Raw genomic sequence first — 25,766 nt, 5'->3', positions numbered from 1 at the left:
TATAATATACACCATGTATTCTCGAACTGAATGTTCCATTGTTCCGATATTACTATTACAGCTCCTACTATACTGTACTTTACTATACTATACTATCATTTAATATGAGTGGCACGGTGGTGCAGTGTTAGTGCTGCTGCCTCATAGTAGGGAGGCAAGAGTTTGCACCTCAGGTCCCCACCGCGTGGAGTTTGCATGTTCTCCCCGTGTCTGCGTGGGTTTCCTCCCACAGTCCTAAGACATGCAGGTTAGGAGGATTGGCGATGCTAAATTGTCCCTAGTGTCTGCTTGGTGTGTTTATGTGTGTCCTGCGGTGGGTTGGCACCCTGCCCGGGATTGTTTCCTGCCTTGTGCCCTGTGTTGGCTGGGTATTGGCTCCAGCAGACCCCCGTGACCCTGTGTTAGGATATAGCGGGTCGGATAATGGATGGATGGATGGATTTAGTATTTTACTCTGGCTTATTGTTCGTTATTCTATTTAATGCTTTGTTATCTGTTTCATTGTTCTTTTTTTTCAAATTGTCATCTTTCCATATAAATAGATCAATTTTTACAAAAAATAGGATTGAAAACAAATCAACTTAACAAGCCTTTCTAAACAGCCTGTTGCTGTTATCAGCTGCAAATTTTACAAAAACTGTTCGCCTGAAAGCTGAGGAAGAACTTCTGCGCAGATGTCAAAGCCGTCGAGAAAGCCTTTTAAACGTGCGTGTCGCTACGCGCTGCAGGCACACGTCTGAACACTAGATGGCGGTGTTGATAGCACACAAGAAAAGCGAACGAGCCATTGAGACGCAGGCAGGACCCGCAGAACCAGCCGCAGCGCTCATCCTGCTTCACCATAAGCGGGCAGTGGATGAATGTTCCATGAATGTTCCCGAGGCCCCACCGATGAAGATCTTAAGAATGCTAATGACGCCGCTTTTACCTGGGTACGGCAGTGGCGTGATAAGATTTGATGATGACCATAAGCGGGCGTATTTTTTTATTTCCAACCTGCTATATCCTAACACAGGGTCACAGGGGTCTGCTGGAGCCAATCCCAGCCACCGCAGTGCGCGCACACACACACACACACTCCAAGGACAATTTAGAATCGCCAATGCACCTCACCTGCATGTCTTTGGACTGTGAGAGGAAACCCACGCCGACACGGGGAGAACATGCAAACTCCACGCAGGGAGGATCCGGGAAGTGAACCCAGCCGGGTCTCCTAACTGCGAGTCAGCAGCGCTACCCACTGAGCCACCATGCCGCCCACCAGATCTGACTTCTGTGTGTAATGATGGAGTCCTGTCAGCACATTTCTGTACGTATTGGACTCGATTTGATAAATAAGAACTAAACCAGGCGAGCACAGTCACTGCCTGTAAGCCCAACGTCATTTTCTAACAACATTCGGCAGACAAGATCACCAACAAATGCAGCAGATTCACGGCGAAAAACACTTCAGCGCTCTTCTTAATATACTGCGTTTGTTTAATGTTTGTTTAAACGGTTTTATAAATCCACCCATCCATCCATCCATTTTCCAAACCGCTGAATCCAAACACAGGGGCACGGGGGTCTGCTGGAGCCAATCCCAGCCAACACAGGGCACAAGGCAGGAACCAATCCTGGGCAGGGTGCCAACCCACCGCAGGACACACACACACACACACACACACTAGGGCCAATTTAGGATCGCCAATGCACCTATCAGCATGTCTTTGGACTGTGGGAGGAAACCCACACAGGGAGGACCCGGGAAGCGAACCCAGGTGTCCTTATTGCGAGGCAGCAGCGCTACCCACTGTGCCACCGTTTTATAAATCTTGTATTTTATTTTATTTTTTTTGCCATATGCATTTTCCTGTATTTTGGGCGTACGCATATTTTACACTCAAATCCACACCAAGTTTTATAATTGAGACCCCAGGTCTGCCACTTCCCAGCAACATCTTTCCAAGAGGCCAAACAGCAGCTCTTCTAAACCCTCAGCCCCCCCACTCCTCGGTTCCTGGTGCTGGCCTGCCACCTGGCATTCTGTGCTTCTATGCAGGATGCCACCCTCTGTGTCCAGCTGTCGTATCATGCTTGCCCACTTCCATCAACAGTATGGCAATGACACATGTTTATTCACCCCTCTCCATCAGGTTGGGGGGCATCCACTGGTAAAGCACATTGTTGCACCCACCATATACCACACAGCAAACAGCTCAGGATGCCAGTTGGCATTCCCCCAGGCAGACCCCCAGAAATGACCCTCTATTTGCCTCAGCCAGGTGTTAGGGGGGCGTCCCCTTGACCTGGGCCAGCTGTTCTGATCATCAGCAATGAGGGTCCTGTGAGCCGGATCACCCTCGGGTAATGGTGTCACATGGCCGTAGTGCTGTAACTGACACTCCCTCACAATGCAGGTCATGTGCCTCATTCGGGACTCCATGAGCAACACAAAGTCACACCAGTGGGACCCAAGGACCCTCCGAAGAGACACAGGAGTCCAGTCTTCATCTCAGGTCACTGGATAGCGTCCATGTCTCACAAACAGGGAGCACCAGGACTCTAAAGACTTCGTCCTCTTGCTGAGATATCAGGACCACCACACACCCCTTTGTGGTGACCTCATGACCCTCCCCCATGCTCTCCCAATCCATCTACTGACTTCATAGGAAGAGTCACCAGAGATGTGAACGTCACCACCGAGGTAAGTAGACCTCTCGACGAGGTCGACACTCTCTCCGCAGACAGACACACTGCTGATGGCTCAGCCCAAAAGGTCATTAAAGACCCCCCCCCCCTCCACCTCCATGACATGAATGAAAGTGACAGAACACACCTGGTGCTACTGTCACACATTCTCAGACAATGGGGACACTGAAAGTCGGGTCTGTTTCTAGTGAATTTGTCGGTGAGGCTCCTCAGAAAGTTCTTGTGTTTCCATAATACATTAAGGATCAGGCGCCCCCTGGCATAATCCAGGTTGCCCACTCTCTACCATTAGAGGCAGTATACCACACGATTTCTGATGCCCCCAGATGTCCTCTACCCCTGAGAATTTTCTATGTGGGTCTTTCTCTGCCTTCGATGCTTCTTATGGTTGCTCTTCACTTCCCTACTGGTCCCCCGTCTCAGTTTATGATGGGCCATTTCTGACGAGTTAAGATTCTTAAGTGTAATAAAGCAGGAGATGATGCAGCCGCGCTGTGGGAGTCTCGTCGTCACAAAGCCTCATCCGATCTGCAAAGACGTCAGAAACATTTTAACAAGATTTGAAACGTGTGCCGTGTTGTCTCAGGGTGAATAAATAAAAAGGCCCGGAAAGAAAAAGAAATCAAAAATGAAAGACAGAGAAGTCAGCAGCCCAACCCCATCAAAGAGCACTTGAGGGACGTTACGAGCTGAAGCTTCAATTAACATTCTTTATTTTGGGAACATTGTGAAATCGCACTTCCTGTTTGGGAAAAGAGCTCCAGGGCCGGGGGTCCCGTGCTGTTGTTGTAAGGCTGACTCTGGGGGCCTCAAACCTGACGTTGATTCTGGACGGCCTGCTTCTCAGCCAAACTATCCAAAAACAAGCGAATCCCACAAACACACATCTGGCAGACTGACACAGTGCCTTAAAAAAGCATTCAGACCCCCAAACAATTTCCACTGTTTATTATCTCCCCTTCTTAACTGACAATGTATTCAAGTTGGAGTTTCTTGATCGAATCTACAAAATGTTGGGAAATCCTGCCACAATGAAATAGTAATAATAATACATTTTATTTATATAGCGCCTTTCCCATGCTCAAGGCGCTAAGAAAGGCAAAGAGGGGAAGAGACCTCAAAAATTAAATAAATATATAAACGCTCACACACACACCACATATAGCAACTAGACACTTATTTGTAGTTGTAAAATGCACTACTGTAAATGTTTATAATGCACCATCTGTTGGAATGACAAATGCAAAACTAACATTTTTCTGTTAGTTGCCACTTAGAATGGCATTCATAAAAGCTATGTTAATGTTTGTGATGTGCCATCTGTTAGAATGACAAATGTAATACATACTGTATGTCCCTTTTATATGCCATTTTGATTTGGGATTAATAAAAGCAGCACTAATGGTTGTGAAGCCCCGTCTGTTGGAATGAGCAATGCTATGCGTTATGTCTCTCTCATTTGCCATTTGGTATGGGATTTGTAAAAGCACTGTAAATGTTTTTTGATGCACCATCTGTTGGAATGACAAATGCAAATCTAACATTTTTCTGTTAGATGCCACTTAGAATGGCATTCGTAAAAGCTCTGTTAATGTTTGTGATGTGCCATCTGTTAGAATGACAAATGCAATACATACTGTATGTCTCTTTCATATGCCATTTTGATTTGGGATTCATAAAAGCAGCACCAATGTTTGTGAAGCCCCATCTGTTGGAATGAGCAATGCAATGCGTTATGTCTCTCTCATTTGCCATTTGGTATGGGATTTGTAAAAGCACTGTAAATGTTTTTTGATGCACCATCTGTTGGAATGACAAATGCAAATCTAACATTTTTCTGTTAGATGCCACTTAGAATGGCATTCGTAAAAGCTCTATTAATGTTTGTGATGTGCCATCTGTTAGAATGACAAATGCAATACATACTGTATGTCGCTTTCATATGCCATTTTGATTTGGGATTCATAAAAGCAGCACCAATGTTTGTGAAGCCCCATCTGTTGGAATGAGCAATGCTATGCGTTATGTCTCTCTCATTTGCCATTTGGTATGGGATTTGTAAAAGCAGTGTAAATGTTTTTTGATGCACCATCTGTTGGAATGACAGAGACAGACACACAGACACTTATGCTTTTTTTAAGGCGGTTGTTGCATTATATGAGGCGAGGTTTGGGCCACTGGATGTGGACAGTGGTGGCCTGGTGGTCAAACATGCGGATTGGAATTTCAATGCACTGTACACATGACAATCATTCTGAAATGAAACGGTGACAGAACATTCTTACCTAAGCAAAACCTTACATTTTTGAAAATGCCAGCACTATCATAGACCTGTGTGTCGTGCTTCAGTGTGACAGAGATAAGCCACAATGGAACAGAATGGATGAGGTTTTTATTAAGCACGTGCCGAGTTGCTGTTCAGAACGTTTGACGATGATGTTTGAAACTTGTGATAAGTGAAACATTTCTCGTTACTCGTGTCACATGATCCACATGTCCTCTGCTCACAATGTCCCAAATGTGTATTTTACTATTTTTATTAAAACGCTAGTAAATAAACCACGACCAGAAAATACTCGTGTGAACTCTTTGACATTCAGGACTTTTGGTCTTTCAGTTTTCTGGCTTCTGATTTACATATTTTACATATTTTTTTCTTTCTCTTTATAATAAACGAACACCTGACAACACTTTTGCTCCGAGGCAGCACAGAAAGTTACTCTGCTTTAAGATAAAGAAACTGGGAAATTCACCGCTGCTTTTCAGAGGACATTTTTGTAATTTCAGACTTTGTGCTAACACTGCTGGGATGGAAACAAACTCCTCACTACCTCGATCCATCCATCCATTTTCCAACCCGCTGAATCCGAACACAGGGTCACGGGGGTCTGCTGGAGCCAATCCCAGCCAACACGGGGCACAAGGCAGGAACCAAACCTCGGGCAGGGTGCCAACCCACCGCAGGACACACACACACACACACCATGCACACACCAAGCACAATTTAGAATCACCAATCCACCTAACCTGCATGTCTTTGGACTGTGGGAGGAAACCCACGCAGACACGGGGAGAACAAGCAAACTCCACGCAGGGAGGGCCCGGGAAGCGAACCCAGGTCTCCTAACTGTGAGGCAGCAGCGCTACCCACTGTGCCGCCCTCACTACCTCTACGTGTGCAAATATTGATGAACTCCCAGCTCAAGAAGGAAACGTGTTTTGTTATTTGAAAAAAGTTTTTTTTTATTTTGCATTATGTGACACACGATATTAACATCCTGAGCAGGAGGGTGAGACCGAGACGATGAGAAATGATGTCAGCCATCTGTTGGACTTTCAGCTGTCATGTCTTCTGTTCATGTGTGTGTGTTCACTCGCCACGTTGGCCCGTGTCCCTCTCTATGTGACGATGGCTTCAGTCCCCATTTGAAAATTTAGTGTGGGACTTCACACCAGCGCCATCTACTGGTCACGTTGTTTCACAGACATCAGCAGCAGGCGTTTGAAGTGGAATCAGTCAGGCTTTTAAATTCAGTTTTCACGGGATGTGCCACCATGTACAGTAAGAAAGCTGGCATAACATACTCAACAACACTGGGCACACGTAGGAACTAATCCAGGTGCCAGTCCAGAGCAAGACCCCAGCTGACACTTCTGAACACTCTGGGGACAATTCAGACATCTGGGGGACGTGACAAGAAAAGTCACAGAGACACTGCAAGCTTCACTTACACTCATCTATCTGTCTGTCTATATAGCGCCTTTCAAATGTCCCTGTCTATCTATTTAATATCATGTTGTTCACATCAATCTATTAAGAGCTACTTCACAAATACCAATTGGTTATATAGAGCCTTTACTATCTATCTGTTCATACATCTCATATTTCCATCTGTTATAGTATTGCTAACATAATGCATTGTGTAGGTTTTAATTGCTTCACATCTTATTATATAGTTAGTGCCTTTTATCTATCTATCTATTATATAGTGCCTTTCACATCTATCTATCTATCTATCTATCTATCTATCTATCTATCTATCTATCTATCTATCTATCTATTATATAGTGCCTTTCACATCTATGTAATCTATCTATCTATCTATTCCATAGTGCTTCTCATATATATCTATCCAGGTCCATCTTAATGTATGGGCACAAATCTATCTGTTATGTAGTACCTTTCATATCTGTCTATATATCGCCTTTCAAATGACTGCAGTTTCTTTCTCTCTTTTGCCTCAGTCTGTTTTCCAATCCCTAAATAAGTAATCCGAGTTCCCTGAATGGTTTGATTGATACAGCAGAGTTCTGTCTTGTTCTTGTGGAGATCCTAACTTGTAGATTGGTCTTTTTATTCTCTGAATGTGTTCCTCTGATTCTTCATGCTACATTGTGTGTGAATCTGCATTCCTCACTATTTCATGTGAACTAATTTACATAAAATTAAACTCTTAAAAAATTACAAAATAACCATTTGCTCATTTTCCAAAAGTTGTTCTGGCATCGCTCTTTATTTCGCAGTGCTGTTACGTGTCAGCCTGAGGGGTTGTCAACCGGGATCCCGAGTTGTTTCGGCGTTTAGTGGGTGCGGCACCGCACTGTACCGGTGCCTGCTCCCCAACTTGACTTGTTACGTCTTCCTTCTTTCTCACTGTGCCATAAATCCCTTGTTCAGACACTAGATGTCACTGTGGAATAGGAGTTTTTCTCTGCGCTGCAGACTCTGATCCGGGGCATTTTCACTTGGAGTTTTCCGTTAGAAAGAAAGAAAGAAAGAAAGAAAGAAAGAAAGAATCTTCTCGGCAGTTATTTGTAGCGGTCTGTGCCTTACCGTTGTGTTAGTTGTCATTCTTGCCTGATTTGACATTTCCGAATAAAGCTCAAGCTGCGCATGCCGGTGTTCTGTCGATTTGTGCCGCCGAAAACACATGCAAATATTTACACGTTTAAAAGTGAAAACGTCGAAATGAACATAATATTTTATGGTATTATTCACCATCGGCCGATTTTTTTTTCTAAAGCTTCCAATCACAACAATGCTGGACAAAAAAAACCAGATTAAAATGGGAAAGGCATTGAAGCATTAGATATGTTTGCTCCTAATGGCTTAAACGACGAATACTAATTTAGTCGGGTCTGTTTTAATTAATGTTAATGTATTTATTTATTTAAGAAACATTTATTGACTGTTGTTTGAGAATAAATGTATAATGCGCATGGGCAGAAGCCAGGGCCGGATTTATATGAAAAGAGGCCCTAGGCTATTCCACTTATGAGGCCCTTTCACCTTCTATTTTTAAGTTTGTAAATTACATGAGAGATAATAAAATTTTGCTAACAATTTGAATGTAGGCCCCTCTTGATCTTGAGGCCCTAGGCTGAAGCCTAGTTAGCCTATAGGAAAATCCGGCCCTGGCAGAAGCACATCTCAATAGATTGCGTGGTTTGACAGAGCGCCGACCGCTCGACGCTCCCACCTGGATGGTATTTGCTGTAGAAAGGCGCTATATGCCATAAAGACTGTTTGCTTGTTTCTTTATCACTTTGAGAACTCTGCACTTTCCATTTAAGAATAATCGCCACTTCCTTTCCACAGATTGAACAAGGAGGTAAGGCCTACCTGGCAGGACTCAGTGAGGGTGATGAAGTGGTCTCCATCAACGGAAAGCCCTGCTCAGACCTCTCCTGGCCCGATGCTATGATGATCCTTGCCAACGTGGAGGACAGCCTGCAGATGTTAATTAAACGGTAAAGACTGTCATGTGTTCCATTATTTTAAACGAATGTTAACAGATTTAAAAATATGGAATTGTATACCAGCCTGATGAGACATGAGAGGACCACCAAGTCACTGGCTACTTGGTGGGCCTCACCAGCAGAGGTCTGTAATGAGTGTGACCCCCCCCTCCATTGACTTGTGTGTGTGTCAAGGTAACTGATTATTCTGTACTGGCCCTGGGTAAGGGGGTCTGGATGTGTGATTGCACAGACCCTCCACTGTTTACACCTGTGTGATCATGCAGCCTGATGCTCAAATCCTCAAACTTCATCTTCTCCCTCATCTCATCTCCCTCCCTCACCTTTGTGAATTTCCCCTCGGGGATTAATAAAGTATCTATCATATAGTGCCTTTCATATCTATCTATCTATCTATCTATCTATCTATCTATCTATCTATCTATCTATCATATTGTGCCTTTCATATCTATCTATTATATAGTGCCTTTCATATCTATCTATCTATCTATCTATCTATCTATCTATCATATAGTGCCTTTCATATCTATTATATAGTGCCTTTCATATCTATCTATCTATCTATCTATCTATCTATCTATCAATCATATAGTGCCTTTCATATCTATCTATCTATCTATCTATCTATCTATCTATCTATCATATTGTGCCTTTCATATCTATTGTATAGTGCCTTTCATATCTATCTATCTATCTATCTATCTATCTATCTATCTATCTATCTATCTATCTATCTATCTATCATATTGTGCCTCTCATATCTATCTATTATATAGTGCCTTTCATATCTATCTATCTATCTATCTATCTATCTATCTATCTATCTATCTATCTATCATATTGTGCCTTTCATATCTATCTATTATATAGTGCCTTTCATATCTATCTATCTATCTATCTATCTATCTATCTATCTATCTATCTATCTATCATATAGTGCCTTTCATATCTATTATATAGTGCCTTTCATATCTATCTATCTATCTATCTATCTATCAATCATATAGTGCCTTTCATATCTATCTATCTATCTATCTATCTATCTATCTATCTATCATATTGTGCCTTTCATATCTATTGTATAGTGCCTTTCATATCTATCTATCTATCTATCTATCTATCTATCTATCTATCTATCTATCTATCATATTGTGCCTCTCATATCTATCTATTATATAGTGCCTTTCATATCTATCTATCTATCTATCTATCTATCTATCTATCTATCTATCTATCTATCTATCTATCTATCATATAGTGCCTTTCATATCTATCTATTATATAGTGCCTTTCATATCTATCTATCTATCTATCTATCTATCTATCTATCTATCTATCTATCTATCTATCTATCTATCTATCTATCATATTGTGCCTTTCATATCTATCTATTATATAGTGCCTTTCATATCTATCTATCTATCTATCTATCTATCTATCTATCTATCTATCTATCTATCTATCTATCTATCTATCTATCTATCTATCTATCTATCTATCATATTGAGCCTTTCATATCTATCTACCTTTGTCACTTCTCAGAGGACTGGCCAAAATGTCAGCCAAGCTCCATTCTGTCATGTCTGCTGTGCTGGATTCCATTCACAGGCCACTGAGGCCCTACATTCAGTTTTTGTACGGAGTGGCCGCACATACATAAAACAGAGCATTGTAGCCATGTCCGGTTCTCGCTAATCGGAGTGATTGACTGCACTCATATTGCAATAAGGGCACCTACTGATGACGCTGCTTTTATTAACCGTGAGCAGTGACAACCCATTAATGCACAAGTCATCCAAGGTGTGTCAGCCAAATGTCATGTCTCCATGGCCTGGGTCAGCCTGTGATTCATTTATTTTGAGGCAAAGTAGCTTTGGCAGACGTGACGGCTGGCGTGTCAGTAAGGTAAGTGGCTGAGCCCTCAGTGTTTCACACGGCCACACTATTCATTGTAATCGCAACATGTGACAGTGACCGCCCACTCAGACACTGGCGCCTCACGCCTTTTCCTGAACACCAGAACACAAAGGCGTGGCGTTATAATGCTGCACATGTTCTGCTGTATCTCTCTTCTGTCTATGATCTTACGCTCTCAGTTGTGGAGCACAGCCAGATACATTTGAATGCAGGGGGCGGGGTCTGAGTGTGTCAGCAGGGAGGGGCTGCTCTACCAGCCAATGAAGTTGTGCAGTGTCGTGATTGCATATGTATGAGGCTGATTAGCATATATGGATGTTTCAGGGCGGCATTTGAGGTGTACGCATATTAACAAGGTGATTGTGATTAATGAACGGTGAACTGCATAAATGGCAGCACGGCGGTGAAGTAGCAGCGCTACAGCAGGAAGGGGGCCAGGGGTCACGTCTCGGGTCTTCCCTGTGTGGACCTTACATGTCCTCCCTTTGTGGGTTTCTTCTGGGAGCTCCACAAAGTCCAAAGGCATGCAGGTCAGGAGGATTGGCCCTGGTGTGTGAGAGTGTGTGTGTGTGGATGTGTGTGGTTGGTGTGGGTGTTGTTGGTATGTGTGTTTGTACGTGTCTGTGTGTGTATGTGCGTGGTTGGTGTGTGTGTGTCAGAGTGTGCGTTCACCCTGCGATGGACTGGCGCCCTGTCCAGGGTCTGTTCCTGCCATGCGCCCCATGCTAGCTGAGGTGGGCTCCAGCAGACCCCCTGAGCCTGTTCAGTACAAAGCGAGGTAACAAATAACTGAATGAATGAGATTTCATTGAACTGAGCGTACGGCAGGTTTTCTAAATCTCTGGCTTCGTCACATTTGCACCACTGGCTACGTGGGCTACGGCGCAGACTCGACGCTGAAGTATAAATCGGCCCTAAGACGGCCGCTGGGTACATTTCTGGGAAAACATTCGGCAAACAAGACCACCGCCAAGAGCAGCACACTGACAGATTTGTGTATTTCGCCACTCGCCGTTGTTCTTAACTGACCATGTTTCTTTAATGTTTTATCCTGTTTCTTTTTTTTTTTGTATTTTCACGCTCAAATCCACGCAGACTTTCATTAAATGAGGCCCCAGATGCTCCTCTGCCGTAGTGCGGTGGTCCGTAGTCCTCCTCTGTCTGTCATTGGCTCTATTTACACTTTCATGGCCTCATCATTGCAGCACGTATGATGGACATCTCCAGTTTATTTTTACACAATGCAAAGCCCAGCCTGTCGCTATTCATCAGGAGGAGGAGGAGGAGGCATCTGTGCTGAAAGTCAAGGCCGCACCACTCTGACTGCTGCTTAAACAGATGCCATGGGTGTCCCGGTGGATCTCCTTCACTAAAATCATTTCAATTCATTGTCCCCCTCATCATCACCACTCGGTACCCCAAAATGACGAAGTGACAACAGAATTCATGTTTATTTTGTCCCATTGACACGAGTACTCAGTCCGTTTTTGCTTTGGCTCAGGTGCACCCCATTCTGCTGACCATCGTTGAGATGTTTGTACACCTCATTTGGAGTCCAGCTGTGGTCCAGTTCAATTAATTAGGAATGGGGGGATACACACTTCTCTAGAGAGGGTCCCACATTTGACACAAACCAAGCCATGGGGTCAAAGGAGAACGGCCTACAGGGCTTAGAGGCTACAAAAAAAAATCTGAATGTTCCCAAGAACTTCACAAATCTTAGGTAGAAGTTTGGAACAACGACGACTCCTAGAGCTGCCCACCCAGCACAGACTGATCGATTGTGGCAGGAGGGTCTTAGTAAGAGAGGTGACCAAGAAGCTGATGGTCACTCCTGCTGAGCTCCAAGGAGAAACTTCTAAAAAGGACTCTGGGGTTTATCATGGAGTTGCGCAGACACATGGAAGCCCACCTGACCTGGAGTTTGCACAAAGGCACTCAAAGGACTCCTGGACTGTGAGCAACACCATTCTGACGTCAGATGAAACCAAGAGCAGCGCCGTGTCTGGAGGAAACCCGTCACCTCTGTCATACCATTCTAACGGTGACGCACGGTGGTGGCAGTGTCATTGACTGTGGGCTTTGGTGCTCAGCGGCAGGAGCAGAGAGATCAGATGGGGTTGAGGGACAGCCAAGTGGAGCAAAGCCCCCTGCTCTGAGCACTCAGGACCCTTCCAACAGGACACAAAGACAACACAGCAGTGGCTAAGGGGAATGTCCAATCAAAACCTCCCTGGAGAGACCTGACAGTAGCCGCCCACTTTGGGGGGGGGGGGGGGGTCTTCAATCCCACCTGACTGAGCCAGAGAAGATCTGCAGGGAAGAAAAATCCACAAATCTAGGCGTGTCATGCTCGACGTGTCCAACTTCATGAGGCTCCAGGCTGGAATGGCCACCAGAGGGGCTTCAGCTGCAGGGTCTGAATGCTTGTGACAGTCAGTGGGATTATTCAGCGTATTTTAATTTTTATTAAATTTGCAGTCCTGTTTTCATCCAGTCAGTCCGGGGTATGGAGTGTTGAGTGCTGCTTGATGAGGGCATCAAAATGAATTGAAATGACTTCAGCACAAGAAAACGTGACAAACGTGAAGGGTCTGAGGACTTTCTGAAGGCGCTATATGTCAATCATTCTCAATTTACGACAAACAGTTCTGCTTAACATTCAGAAGATGCGACTTGGTCTCCAAATCTTGAATCAGCTGAATCATCTGGCAAACCTGCGGCCAAAATTCATTTCAGAAAATGCAAAGCATTACAAACTGGAAGTAAAAACGTTATAAATTTAAGACTAATGTCACTATATAGGGCGGCACAGTGGCACAGTGGGTAGCGCTGCTGCCTCACAGTTAGGAGACCCAGGTTCACTTCCCAGGTCTGCCTGTGTGGAGTTTGCATGTTCTCCCCGTGTCTGCGTGGGTTTCCTCCCACAGTCCAAAGACATGCAGGTTAGGTGGATTGGCGATTCTAAATTGTCCCTAGTGTGTGCTTGGTGTGTTTGTGTGTGCCCTGTGGTGGGCTGGCACCCTGCCCGGGGTTTGTTTCCTGCCTTGCGCCCTGTGCTGGCTGGGATTGGCTCCAGCAGACCCCCTTGACCCTGTAGTTAGGATATAGTGGTTTGGATAATGGATGGATAATATAATATAATATAATATAATATAATATAATATAATATAATATACAGCATGTATTCTCGAACTGAATGTTCCATTGTTCCAATATTACTATTACAGCTACTACTATACCGTACTTTACTATACTATACTATCGTTTAATATGGGTGGCATGGTGGCGCAGTGTTAGTGCTGCTGCCTCATAGTAGGGAGGCAAGAGTTTGCACCCCAGGTCCCCACTGTGTGGAGTTCGCATGTTCTCCCCGTGTCTCTGTAGGTTTTCACTGGGATTCCACCAACTGTCCAAAGACATGTAGGTGAGATGGACTGGTGACACTAAATTGGCCTGATGTGTGTATGTGTGTTACGTGATGGACTCGCACCCCATCCAGGGTTTCTTCTGTGTTGCACCCTGTACTACCTGAGAGAGGCTCCAGTCTCCCACAGTCCTGTTTATATCTGTGCTAATGTGCTGCCCATGAATATAATCCATCCATCCATCCATTTTCCAACCCGCTGAATCCGAACACAGGGTCATGGGGGTCTGCTGGAGCCAATCCCAACCAACACAGGGCACAAGGCAGGAACCAATCCCGGGCAGGGTGCCAACCCACCGCAGGACACACACAAACACACCAAGCACACACTAGGGCCAATTTAGAATCACCAATCCACCTAACCTGCATGTCTTTGGACTGTGGGAGGAAACCCACGCAGACACGGGGAGAACATGCAAACTCCACGCAGGGAGGACCCGGGAAGTGAACCCAGGTCTCCTAACTGCGAGGCAGCAGCGCTACCACTGCGCCACCGTGCCGCCCTAATATAATATAATAATATTCTCAAAACATTGTGCATTCAACTTGGTGCCAACAGACGATAGCCAGCCACGTATGGGGTGCCAGTCCATTATCAGGCCTACTCCCACATGCACAAGTCCCCAGTGACACATTATGGGGACACGACAGCAGAAGGCAGAAGTCCCACAGAGATGAGGAGGTTCATTCAAACTGAGCACAGACGTGTTGAATTTGAACCCAGGGCGCTGGCTCGATGAGGCAGCAGTGACGACAACTGTGCCACCATACTGCTGAAGTATCACCTATGACAAGACAGCACGGGTGCGGGGGGTGCAGCAGCAGGGGGCTTTGTGCTGCTGCTCCGCATTCCCAGTCTGGACGTTCACTGTGTTTTCTTGTGTTTTCTCTTCATGGCCTCCTGTTTCCACTCAAAGAAAGAAAGAAGCATTGCAGCTAAAAATGGGCATTTGTTAAATTCTTCAGCCAAGACTTACAGACCACCTGAGAGGGTCTCTTCACTGTTTCATTTTTATTTTCTTTCCTTTTAATCCCCCCTACCATGGGCCGATCCAGCCGGGCTCAGGCCAAGTGGACGACACGTCCAGCATGCAGTATATGGCGCTGTGGGGTGCATCTGCTTCATGCATTGACTTTCTTGGTCTTCCTTATGGGGGCTACTGTATGCCATCAGGGCTCACTCATTCATTTTCTAAATCTGCTTATTTCCATCCAAACTAGCAGGTGCCCGGAGACCCCACCAGAAGCCTTGGGGGCGAGTCATGTTGGGCCGCTTGTCCATCACAGGGCACAGTCACTCCAGAGGGGTCAGCTAAGCACACTTTGATATCTCTGGGATTTGACACGTTCATCAAAGTATCCACATGAAAACAATGCAGTCTCCGCAGAAGACCCCCGGAAGAGGGTGGGCCGCAGACGTGCGCCAGTTGCAGTTGAAAGGCCTGGCGAATTCCAGCCTTCTGTCTTTAAAAGTGGAAAACCGCCGTTAAGAATGTGCAGGGACGAGCAGCCAAAATGGAAATGTTTACACTGCCGGGCCTTTTCCGTGGTGAGGCCGCCTGCTCAAGCGCTCCACGCCTGTGGCTCGGGCCATAAATAGGCCGGTTTAATGGCAAGGATTTAATGAAGACATTTTTCACATAGCGTCCACTTAATCATAACAACTCTCGGGCTTTTCTCTTTTATAGTCCAGCGCTTCTCCATCTTCCCCTGATTAATGGCACTTCAGGGATGCCCACCTTAAAAAGTCAAGACAGTGGGCCAGAGGCACCAATCAAGCAAACAGAGCTGCACAGCGTCTTCAGCATCTGCCATCCTGTAGACAGAGTGACAGTCATCATGGAGACAACTGTCTGGTAAGAGGGGAACCACAGAAATAGTTGGCCCCCTCAGTTTTTGGACCTTAGTTAAATTCCTGGCCGGAACGCACTTTGTTTTCGCACACCTTTCTTGATTAATGTGGTTGGTGCAGTGGCAATGGCATTAGATGACAAATCACAAGACTGTCATTTCAGTGTCTCTACATGACCCTGAGCGAGTCGCTTACACCATCGGTACGCCATTTGTACAGTTATGGGCACATCTGAAGTCTATCTGGTAAAGCTTTTGGAATGGCGTTCACTATGCAAGGCACTATATATGAAATTGAGCAATTCATACGTCTAATCCTCACCACCGACTCGCTGTGTGACCCTGAGCAAGTCCCTTCATCTCTCTGTTCTCCATTTGTACACATTAGGGAACATCATTATTAAATTATTCATGAAGCACTTTGAGATGGTGTTCACTATTGAAGGCACTATACACAGTATAACAATCACCAATTCACAAGTTCAGCACTGACCACTGGTGCCCTGTGTCACCCCGAGTGAGTCACTTCACCTCCCCATACTCCAGTAGGACAAGTATGAAGGCATTGGGATGGTGATCACTAACTAAAACTGCTCATTTTTACAGTGCCTTTCATATGCATGTGTGTGTTAGATGGTGCCTTTCATATCTTCTTCTGCTTCATTTTTTCTCATTTCTATATGAGGTCGATGTGCTTAATAAACCTTCACCAAACAGCTTGGCCCTGCACCTCCTCGCCAGTCAAGCCCTTTTTCCTCAGATCTTATTTTATTATGTCTTACTGTAAATTGTTACAGGGTGCCTTTCATACCCGTATATCTAAGATTACGCCTACCACTTCTGCATGTCTAATATACAATGCCATTCATCCATCCATCCATCTTCCAACCCGCTAAATCCTAACACAGGGTCACGGAGTTCTGCTGGAGCCAATCCCAGGGCACAAGGCAAGAACAAATCCCGGGCAGGGCGCCAGCTCACCGCAGGGCACACAAGCACACAGTAAGGACAATTAGTCCTGCATTGTCTTTGGACTGAGGGAGGAAACCCACACAAACACGGGGAGAACATGCAAACTCCACGCAGGGAGGACCCAGGAAGTGAACCTCAGGTATCCTTATTGCCAGGCAGCTGCGCTACCCACTGCGCCACTGTGCCGTCTGTTATATAATGCTTGTCATATCTATCTCTCCATCATATAGTGTGCTTCATATGTACATGAGTGTTATTCAGTGACCTTCACCTTTTCTATCATAGAAACTTTCTTTCTTTTCTGCATATTATATATTACCTTTCATATTATTATATGGCGCCTTTCATATCTTTCTCTATTGTTTAGTGTCATTCACATCTGTCATCTGCTGTCTTTCATATCTAACTTCTTATTATATGTAAATATGTTATAGTTACGTGTTATAGTAGTTACAGTGGGTTATTTAATAGCTATATAGTGCCTTTCATACCTATCTATCTATCATATAATGCCTTTCATATTTATCTATTATATGGCACCTTTCATATCTATTTATTATATAGCGCCTTTCATATCTATCTATCTATCTATCTATCTATCTATCTATCTATCTATCTATCTATCATATAGTGCCTTTCATATTTATCTATTATATGGCACCTTTCATATCTATCTATCTATCTATCTATCATATAGTGCCTTTCATATTTATCTATTATATGGCACCTTTCATATCTATTTATTATATAGCGCCTTTCATATCTATCTATCTATCTATCTATCTATCTATCTATCTATCTATCTATCATATAGTGCCTTTCATATTTATCTATTATATGGCACCTTTCATATCTATTTATTATATAGTGCCTTTCATATCTATCTATCTATCTATCTATCTATCTATCTATCTATCTATCTATCATATAGTGCCTTTCATATTTATGTATTATATGGCACCTTTCATATCTATTTATTATATAGTGCCTTTCATATCTATCTATCTATCTATCTATCTATCTATCTATCTATCTATCTATCTATCGTGCCTTTCAAATTTTCTATTATATGGCGCCTTTCATATCTATCTATCGTGTCTTTCATATTTATCTATCATATTTTGCCTTTCATATCTATCTATCTATCTATCTATCTATCTATCTATCTATCTATCTATCTATCTATCGTGCCTTTCAAATTTATCTATTATATGGCGCCTTTCATATCTATCTATCTATCTATCTATCTATCTATCTATCTATCTATCTATCTATCTATCTATCTATCTATCGTGCCTTTCAAATTTTCTATTATATGGCGCCTTTCATATCTATCTATCTATCTATCTATCTATCTATCTATCTATCTATCTATCTATCTATCATTTTTTGCCTTTCATATCTAGCTATCTATTATATAGTGCCTTTCTTTCGTTCTTTCTTTCTTTTTCTGTCTGCTGAGGTGCACTAACATGCAGACCTTTTTACGATTTATAGAATATGTCCATCCATCCATTTTCCAACCCACTGAACACAGGGTCACGGGAGTCTGCTGGAGCCAATCCCAGCCACACAGGGCACAAGGCAGGATTATAGAATATGTAGGTTTTTTTTTTCTTTCCTCTAGTGTGTTGGCACAGGGGTTCACGTGACCATGCCAGGGTGTTTAGAACTGCCTTGTCCTCAGTGTGCCTAATAACATCCCTGCAACTCTAACGCTGGACAAAGTAAACCCAATAAGTGGGTGAGGAGGAGATTTCTTATAATATGCCATTTGCATTGAAGATCATCTCAAAGCTCATCGTGTCTTTTTTTCAGGGTCTGCCCTTTAGAGATGGCAACACAATCCATCTCAGTGGTTCTTTCTTATAGTCAGCAGTGTGCCAAGTTGCCACCTCACGGCTCTGGGAGTTTCATTTTGGGTGCCACTGCAGGCTCCCATTTCACGTGGATTTCCTCTCAAGGGCGCCCCCTACTGCTGCCACTGTTCAGTTTTCCACAATCCTGACCTGAGGAGATGACGGACGCTCCGCGTGTTTACATGTCGATATGTCCAGGTGGGTTTTTTTTTAGGGAGTTCTGTAGGATTCTGATGAAGTTCCTTCAGTTGTGAGGTTTCACACCCCTGTTTCTCTGCTCAGTCTGCCTGATGCTCTTCTCGGTCTCCATATTTTGTCCCCTTTTCCTTCTCCCACTCAAGATGATGCACAGTGGAGGTCTGATCCCCTCTGAGTGACCCTCAATATAAGCTACATGTTTTGTTTTTTTCTTCCCAAACAGGTCATCCACGGTTTTCCATGATTTCCCTGATGAAGAGCTGGAATCGGCATATTTTGATGGTGCCCCCACTACCACTATGCCAGGCATTAGAAGCACCACTTTGCAGATCTGGCCGTCCTGCACGGCGCCTCCTCCGAGGGAGCTCTACATCTCAGAATCTCAAGATGAGGCCTACTATGGGGAAAGTGAGAGCGACACTGATTTGTCCACTGGTGCCCGGCTGCGAGACCCCAAATCCAACAGCAGCCAAGGAGCAAAGTGTGACGTCGGAGGAGCAATGGAGTTTCATCAGGGAGAGGTGGTGGAGCTGTGCTTGTCCTTCCCCGAAGGCAAACGTGAAGATGTCGGAGGGGCTCCCGTGAGAGTGGGGCATCGGCCACTAAGAGGGGTCACCCAGGGCTTCACAGTGCCAGATTCCGAGGGTGCCCACCCAGGGCCTTCCTTTCAGCCTGTGGTGATTTCCCGGGGTAAAATAGAGCTGACAGGAACAGGTGACGAGGGGTCAGCTAGCACCCTGGCCCCCCAAAGTCGGGTGGAATTGACCCTGCAGCCCATTTTGAAAGGAAGGCAGGAGGAACGGAGAGAGGAGGAGGAGGAGGAGGAGGAAGTGGTGGTCTTGTGTAGGTCACAGTTGGGCAGGAGGGGGTGGGTGGAAGGAGGGCCCACTGAAGCACCTCCTGCCGTCACAGTCTCCTTTGGAATCTCGTCAGAGGGTGAGCAAGAAGAAGAAGACGAAGGAGAAGAAGAACAGGAGGAGAGGGACTCGGAATCAGAGAGCCGACCCAACAAGCACCGGGCGAGGCACGCCAGTAAGTAAACCCGGGGGACCACCTGGGGACCACTCGGTCCGGGCTGAGGGAGGGGGGGGGGGTGTCGAGGATTGGCACTTTCACACATTAGCACAATGCGGGCTCTCGCCGCTGCCGGCCTTTTAATTGAAGCCAGCTGGTCAATAAATAAATAAATAAATAAATAAATGACGAATTAAAGAATTAAAAAGTCGTCTCGCCAGACGGGATTTGAAGGCGGCCAGGCGCACGTCAGCCCTGGGCAGGGACAGCAGAGAGGCGATAAGAATAACATAAGGAGCGCTCGTCAGGCTGATGATGCTTGCAGAAGTGCGTTTGACAGACACCAGCATGTGGACTTCTGGCCGGTTATCCGATCCTCCATAAGCGCCTGCCGTCAAAAGTGAGCTCGCCATTCACTCTGCCTGCTGGACTCAGAGGTGAGTCAGGGGAAAAAAAAACTCTAAAACTGGCAAAATTGAACACATTTTTAAATGCGGCCGCGACTTGGAGGTGGGCGGACGGACGGGCGGGGGGATTGTAGGGGCGCTTATCTCGTCAGCAGCTTCGTGGCTTAACTTCGAGCGTCGGTCCGCCGGTGCAGGAGCGAGCGGTGAGAGTGCTGCCATCCAGCCTGTTTATTTTTAGATGTGGATCTGTCCAGCGCTGCGCTGCCATTTAGTTGAATGTGTGCATATATGAGTATATGGGGGGGGGGTGTTTTGGGGGGGGGGTTTAAAGTGGAGCTATAGGGGTAGAGAGTGACGAGTGCGGCGTTTATCATGACGGCGAGACTACCGTTAGCCTGAAAATAAAAAAAAAGATCAAAACGACTTGAGGTGCAGCTTTTGTCAGCCGTCACGCGATTGTCCGCCTTGAGACTCAATGAGCGTACGGACGAGACCCACCGGGACACCGGACCTTTCATTAAAACTGCTGCGGTGGCGAGTCAATCTGTGGCACACGAGTTCATTTTAGCCGATTGGAGAGCTCGGGTTTAATCAGCACATGGAGAGTACCGCGCGTTAAAGGGTTAAATGAAAAGGACTGACGCGTCTGTCCGTCACAACAGGAAGGGCTTCATGGGGGGGGGGGGGGCGCCGCCACTTATCTAGCAATCGTATAGTGCCTTTCATTTCCATCTGTCTATTTTATGTGCCTTTCGTTTCTATTTACCCATCTAGAATATATGGTGTTATATAGCGCCTTTCATTTCTATCTACCTATCTATAATATAGCGTCTTTCATGTTCACTTTCTGCCCTTCATTTCCAACGGTCTTTTAAAAAATGCCCCTTTCTTTCTTTTATGGTGTCTTTTATTTCTTTCTGTTACATCGTGTCTTCCTTTCTATTATATAGTGCCTTTCATTGCTTGTTATTATATACTGCCTTCCATTTCCTTGTGTTGTTGTTGTACAGTGCCTTTCATCTCGTTTATCTTTCTTAGTTTCTCTCCATAATATAATACCGTTAAGTTCGATCTATTATATAGTGCCTGTCGCTCATTTTTTAATTATATTCTGCCTTCCACTTCTTTCTGTTTCTGTTATAAAGTGCCTGTCATTTCTTTTGTCTCTTTCAGTTATAAGGTGCCTTTCATTTCTTTTCTTTGTTATATAGTGCATTTCATTCCTTTCTTTTAGTTATACAAAGTCTTGAAATTCTTTCTATTGCAGAGAGCCTTTCACTCCTTACTATTATATTGAGCCTTCTATTTTGTTTATAATCTTCTATAATACGCTACCGTGGCTGTTCGTTTGTCTGTCCAGGATTTTAATTCACCTGTAGCTCGCAAACCGTTTCACCTATTGACTTGAAATTTGGTACACATATACTACGTGACATCTACTATCCGCTTTCGTGGTGATGATTTTATTATTCTTTTTATTTTTATTTTATTGTAGAATCAACTCTCGGCAGCGCGCAGCAGGGCGGCCGTGAGGCGCATGCGTACAGTCGCCGTACTCATTTCCTACCACCTTCGCTAATCATAGATGTGAAAGACACTATATAATAGATAGATAGATATTTTGATTTTATTTTATTGTTGAATCAACTCTCAGCACATGCGCCGTTCTAATTCCCTACCACCTTCGCTAATCATAGATGTGAAAGACACTATATAATAGATAGATAGATATTTTGATTTTATTTTATTGTTGAATCAACTCTCAGCACCGGCGCATGCGTACAGGCGACGTTCTCATTCCCTGCTACCTTCGCTAATCAATATTGAGGCAGATTGAAGACTTAAGTGCCAGATTAATTAAAAGATTAAAGAAAAGGTACTAAGTAATTGCAACACAAAAACTAACAATCAGTTTTAACGCGAAAAGATGCCGACGAAAGAAGAGAAGAAGTGGGACCGCTAGGGTGAAGTAAAGAAGAGCTGCTCAGGAAGGAACACGCGCCTCAACCTCTGAGCAAACGAATGATAAACGTACAGAGAAAGAAAGAGGAGGAAAACTAGAAATGTTCAAGTCAAGTGTATTCACTGCACATTATCGTGCAGTGCGCCCTTTCTGGTAATATCTAATTATTTAGTGCCTCTTCACTTCTTTCTATTATAGAGTTCCTCCCATTTCCTTCTGTTGATGCTGTATAGCGCCTTTCATTTCTTTCTAATTTTTATATAATCCATTGAAATTGTTCCTACTATTTAGTGCCTTCCATTGCTTTCTCTGTTTGTTATATATTGCCTTTCATTTCTTTTCCTTGTTATATACAGTAGTGCCTTTCATTTCTTTCTTTAAGTTCTACAAAGTCTTGAAATTCTTTCTATTGCACAGAGCCTTTCACTCCTTACTATTATATAGTGCCTTCCATTGTGTTTCTATAACACAGCACCATTCATTCCTTTCTTTCTATTATTTAGAGACTCTTCACTTCTTTTTATTAGAGAGTACCTTCCATTTCCTTCTGTTAATGTTGTATAGCGCCTTTCATTTCTTTCTAAGTCTTATTTAGTACATTGAAATTGCTTCTTCTATATAGCGCCTTCCATTGCTTTCTCTGCTTGTTATATTTTGCTTCCATTTCCTTTTCTAGTTTTCTTTGGTATATAGTGTCTTTCATGTCTTTCTGTTATATGGTGCCTTTCATTTCTTTGCTTTATAAAGCTTCCAATGTCTTTCTTTGTTATATAGTGCCTTTCATTTTTTCTTTCAATCACATAGCGTCCATTTCTTTTTTTTCTTTTTGTTATATAATGCCTGCCATTTCTTTTTCTGTCTGTTATATTGTACTTTCCTTTTTGCTGTTTCTTTCCATTGTATTATATAAGTATCTTTCATTTCTTTCATCTCTTTATATAGCGCCTTTTGTTTCCTTCCTTATTTCTATTACATACTGCCTTTCATCTCTTTCCATCTCTCTCGCGTCCGTTTTTACAAAGCACGAGACAGACAGCCAGATAAAGACATTGACGGCTTTGCAGTGTGGATTTTATTCGGTTTTATGACTATTATCGTTATTTGATTTTTCTCCCAAGGCCGTCAGACCTTCTTAAATCCCCGGGGTTATCTCATGCCGTTGGTTTCGTGCACAGAATGCACAGATGACTTGTGCCTTTACATGACATGTGCCATCACAGAGTAAAATTAGAGCCCAGAGAACAGCTTGATTGATGGCCGAGGTGGATGAAGTAATGGGCAGAGCTATTAATGGGCTCAGGGGCCGAGGGCTTATTTGGCACATGCAACATTTAAAAAGGTGTCACTAACAGAGCCATCTGTGGCGAGCGGGTAGAAGAGGGCCGAGTTCAACTGCGCTGCTTCACTTCTCTTGGGTCTCGCGTTCTTCTTACTGTTTATGTGTGTTTTATGTTTGTAAGTGACATGCACCAGAAATCTCAGAAGTCTTCCTTGTGCTTAAAAGGAGACGCTTTTGTTATATTAAGGGCCTGCAAAAAGGGGCACATTTTTACTAACTTTAAAATAACTTTCACCGTAATATTAAACAGCTGAAGTCTGTGTCCTCCGGGTTTATTCTTAGCCCACTCTTACCAGAGTTTCCACAATAAGTTAATAAAATGATGTTGATGGCGTAATGGCACAGGGATGCCACCTTGTAGCACTTGGGACCCTGGTCTGTGTCCCACATGGACTATATAGTCGGTTCCCAGTGCAATTTGCCAGCCTGTCCACGCTGTAATGCAATTTTCATTATGCTAAAACTTATTAAGTTTATGACATAGAGAATTCACAGCACCTGCCCTGTACATAGAGATCCATCCATCCATCCATCCATCCATTATCCAACCCGCTATATCCTAACTACAAGGTCATGGGGGTCTGCTGGAGCCAATCCCAGCCAACACAGGGTGCAAGGCAGGAAACAAACCCCAGGCAGGGTGCCAGCTCACCGCAGGGCACACATAGAGATTTCACTTAAAATTCTTTTTGTTGCCAATAGATGGCAGCACCTGGCCTGCATTCCAAAATGGCGGGTTGTCAGTCGAACAGTTGCATAATTAGATCTGGACCACCCTGTACATTCATTGAGCAGCCCGCTCGTGACCACTGGCGCCCCCTAGTGAATCAGCGTCCCTGGGATTGGCCTGTAGGCATCAGCGTTGGCCTATCTGTGTGCGGCCAGTTCAAGTGCAGTTGGCACAGTCGGTGATTTACTGAACTTCATCAATGGCGTCAGTTGCACCTTCTACATACAATAAGAGATTGTTGCAGTCGTTTTTTAGTTTTTATAGTTCATTGTCAGTGTTGTACTAATTGGGATGCTCTTTGCATGAAAAATAATACGTGTTCCATAAAAATGTCACTTTTTCTTGGTGAATTGTGACGTTTCCTTAAAAAGTGCAGCTAAAAAAGTTTTTGGGGTCCGGGGGTGGTGCATTACCCCCCCCCCCCCCCAAGTATGTGGTGGTTTAAGGGTTAAAAAGTCACCATTTCAGGCTCGTCTTCATCTGAGGTTACAGATTTCAAAAGCCTTTTGTTTAACGGCACCCTTTTTTTTTAAAAACTATTGTTTTGGTATCCTGAATTTGTCGACTGGGATTTTTGATTCCTATTTTGGATTTGACTCTTTTATTTTTAATGTCACTTCTCCCGATCTCCTTTGAGAAAACCTTCCTTGGGGGGCGCACCAGCATAACAGTCAGCCTTAGCCTCAGGCCTCACCCCAGGTAGCCTGAAAGAGAAGAAGACGGAGTTGATGAAGGTGTCCTCCACAATGACGGCGCTCCTGCAGGATCATCCATGGGGTGTCTTGAAAAATCCGACGGGTGATGGAGGGACTTGGATTGTGCGTTGGGGATGCCCGCACATACCCCTTGGCACTTCTTCACAATTACAGATTTGAAACTAACTGTAAGAGCCATTTTCTTAGTTATATAAGGTTCATAAATATCTTACTAGATGACAATGAATCAACTATGGGAGGTTCCTATGGTCCCCCGTGGGTACTACTGTATTGGTATATTCTCACCATTTCTAACAGCTTTAAGTAAAGATTATTCTTCAGTTAGTGACAGCCTTGCCATGTGTAAGGGGTAGAGGCATACGGTTTTTAACTGTGCTCGCGTGACCGTGCTCGATGGCCTACGGGCTCTTTGAATGTGTGAAGTAACACGTAAAGAAAACTCGTTCATTTAAGTGATGTACTGTACGTTTAAGGCGTAAAGAAGAAGAAATTAAGAACTTTTAAGTATAGAAATAGCTAAAGATTCTCAAGAAAGGCTAAGTTTATAGAAGATACAGTGCATCCAGAAAGTATTCCCAGCGCTTCATCACTTTTTCCACATTTTGTTATGTTACAGCCTTATTCCAAAATGGATTCAATTCATTTTTTTCCTCAGAATTCTACACACAACACCCCATAATGACAACGTGAAAAAAAGTTTACTTGAGATTTTTGCAAATTTATTAAAAATAAAAAAACTGAGAAATCCCATGTCCATAAGTATTCACAGCCTTTGTCATGAAGCTCCAAATTGAGCTCAGGTGCCTCCTGTTTCCCCTGATCATCCTTGAGATGTTTCTGCAGCTTCATTGGAGTCCACCTGTGGTCAATTCAGTTGACTGGACCTGATTTGGAAAGGCACACACCTATCTATAGAAGGTCC

General features: G+C 44.0%; 1 protein-coding gene across 1 annotated transcript in view; it reads left to right on the top strand.

Moving 5' to 3' along the window:
- LOC114654489 (synaptopodin-2) overlaps positions 1–25,766 on the top strand; it is a 158,211-nt gene that overhangs the window by 56,571 nt on the left and 75,874 nt on the right. The window contains exons 2-3 of the mRNA XM_028805067.2: positions 8,291–8,442; positions 18,899–19,707. Of these exons, the coding sequence (XP_028660900.2) occupies positions 8,291–8,442; positions 18,899–19,707 (961 nt within the window). The remainder of the gene's footprint in view (positions 1–8,290; positions 8,443–18,898; positions 19,708–25,766) is intronic.

The sequence above is a fragment of the Erpetoichthys calabaricus genome, chromosome 7, assembly GCF_900747795.2.
Source record: "Erpetoichthys calabaricus chromosome 7, fErpCal1.3, whole genome shotgun sequence".
NCBI lineage: Eukaryota > Metazoa > Chordata > Cladistia > Polypteriformes > Polypteridae > Erpetoichthys > Erpetoichthys calabaricus.
Note: the sequence above shows the minus strand (reverse complement) of the source record. Positions and strands in the feature narration are given on the sequence as shown.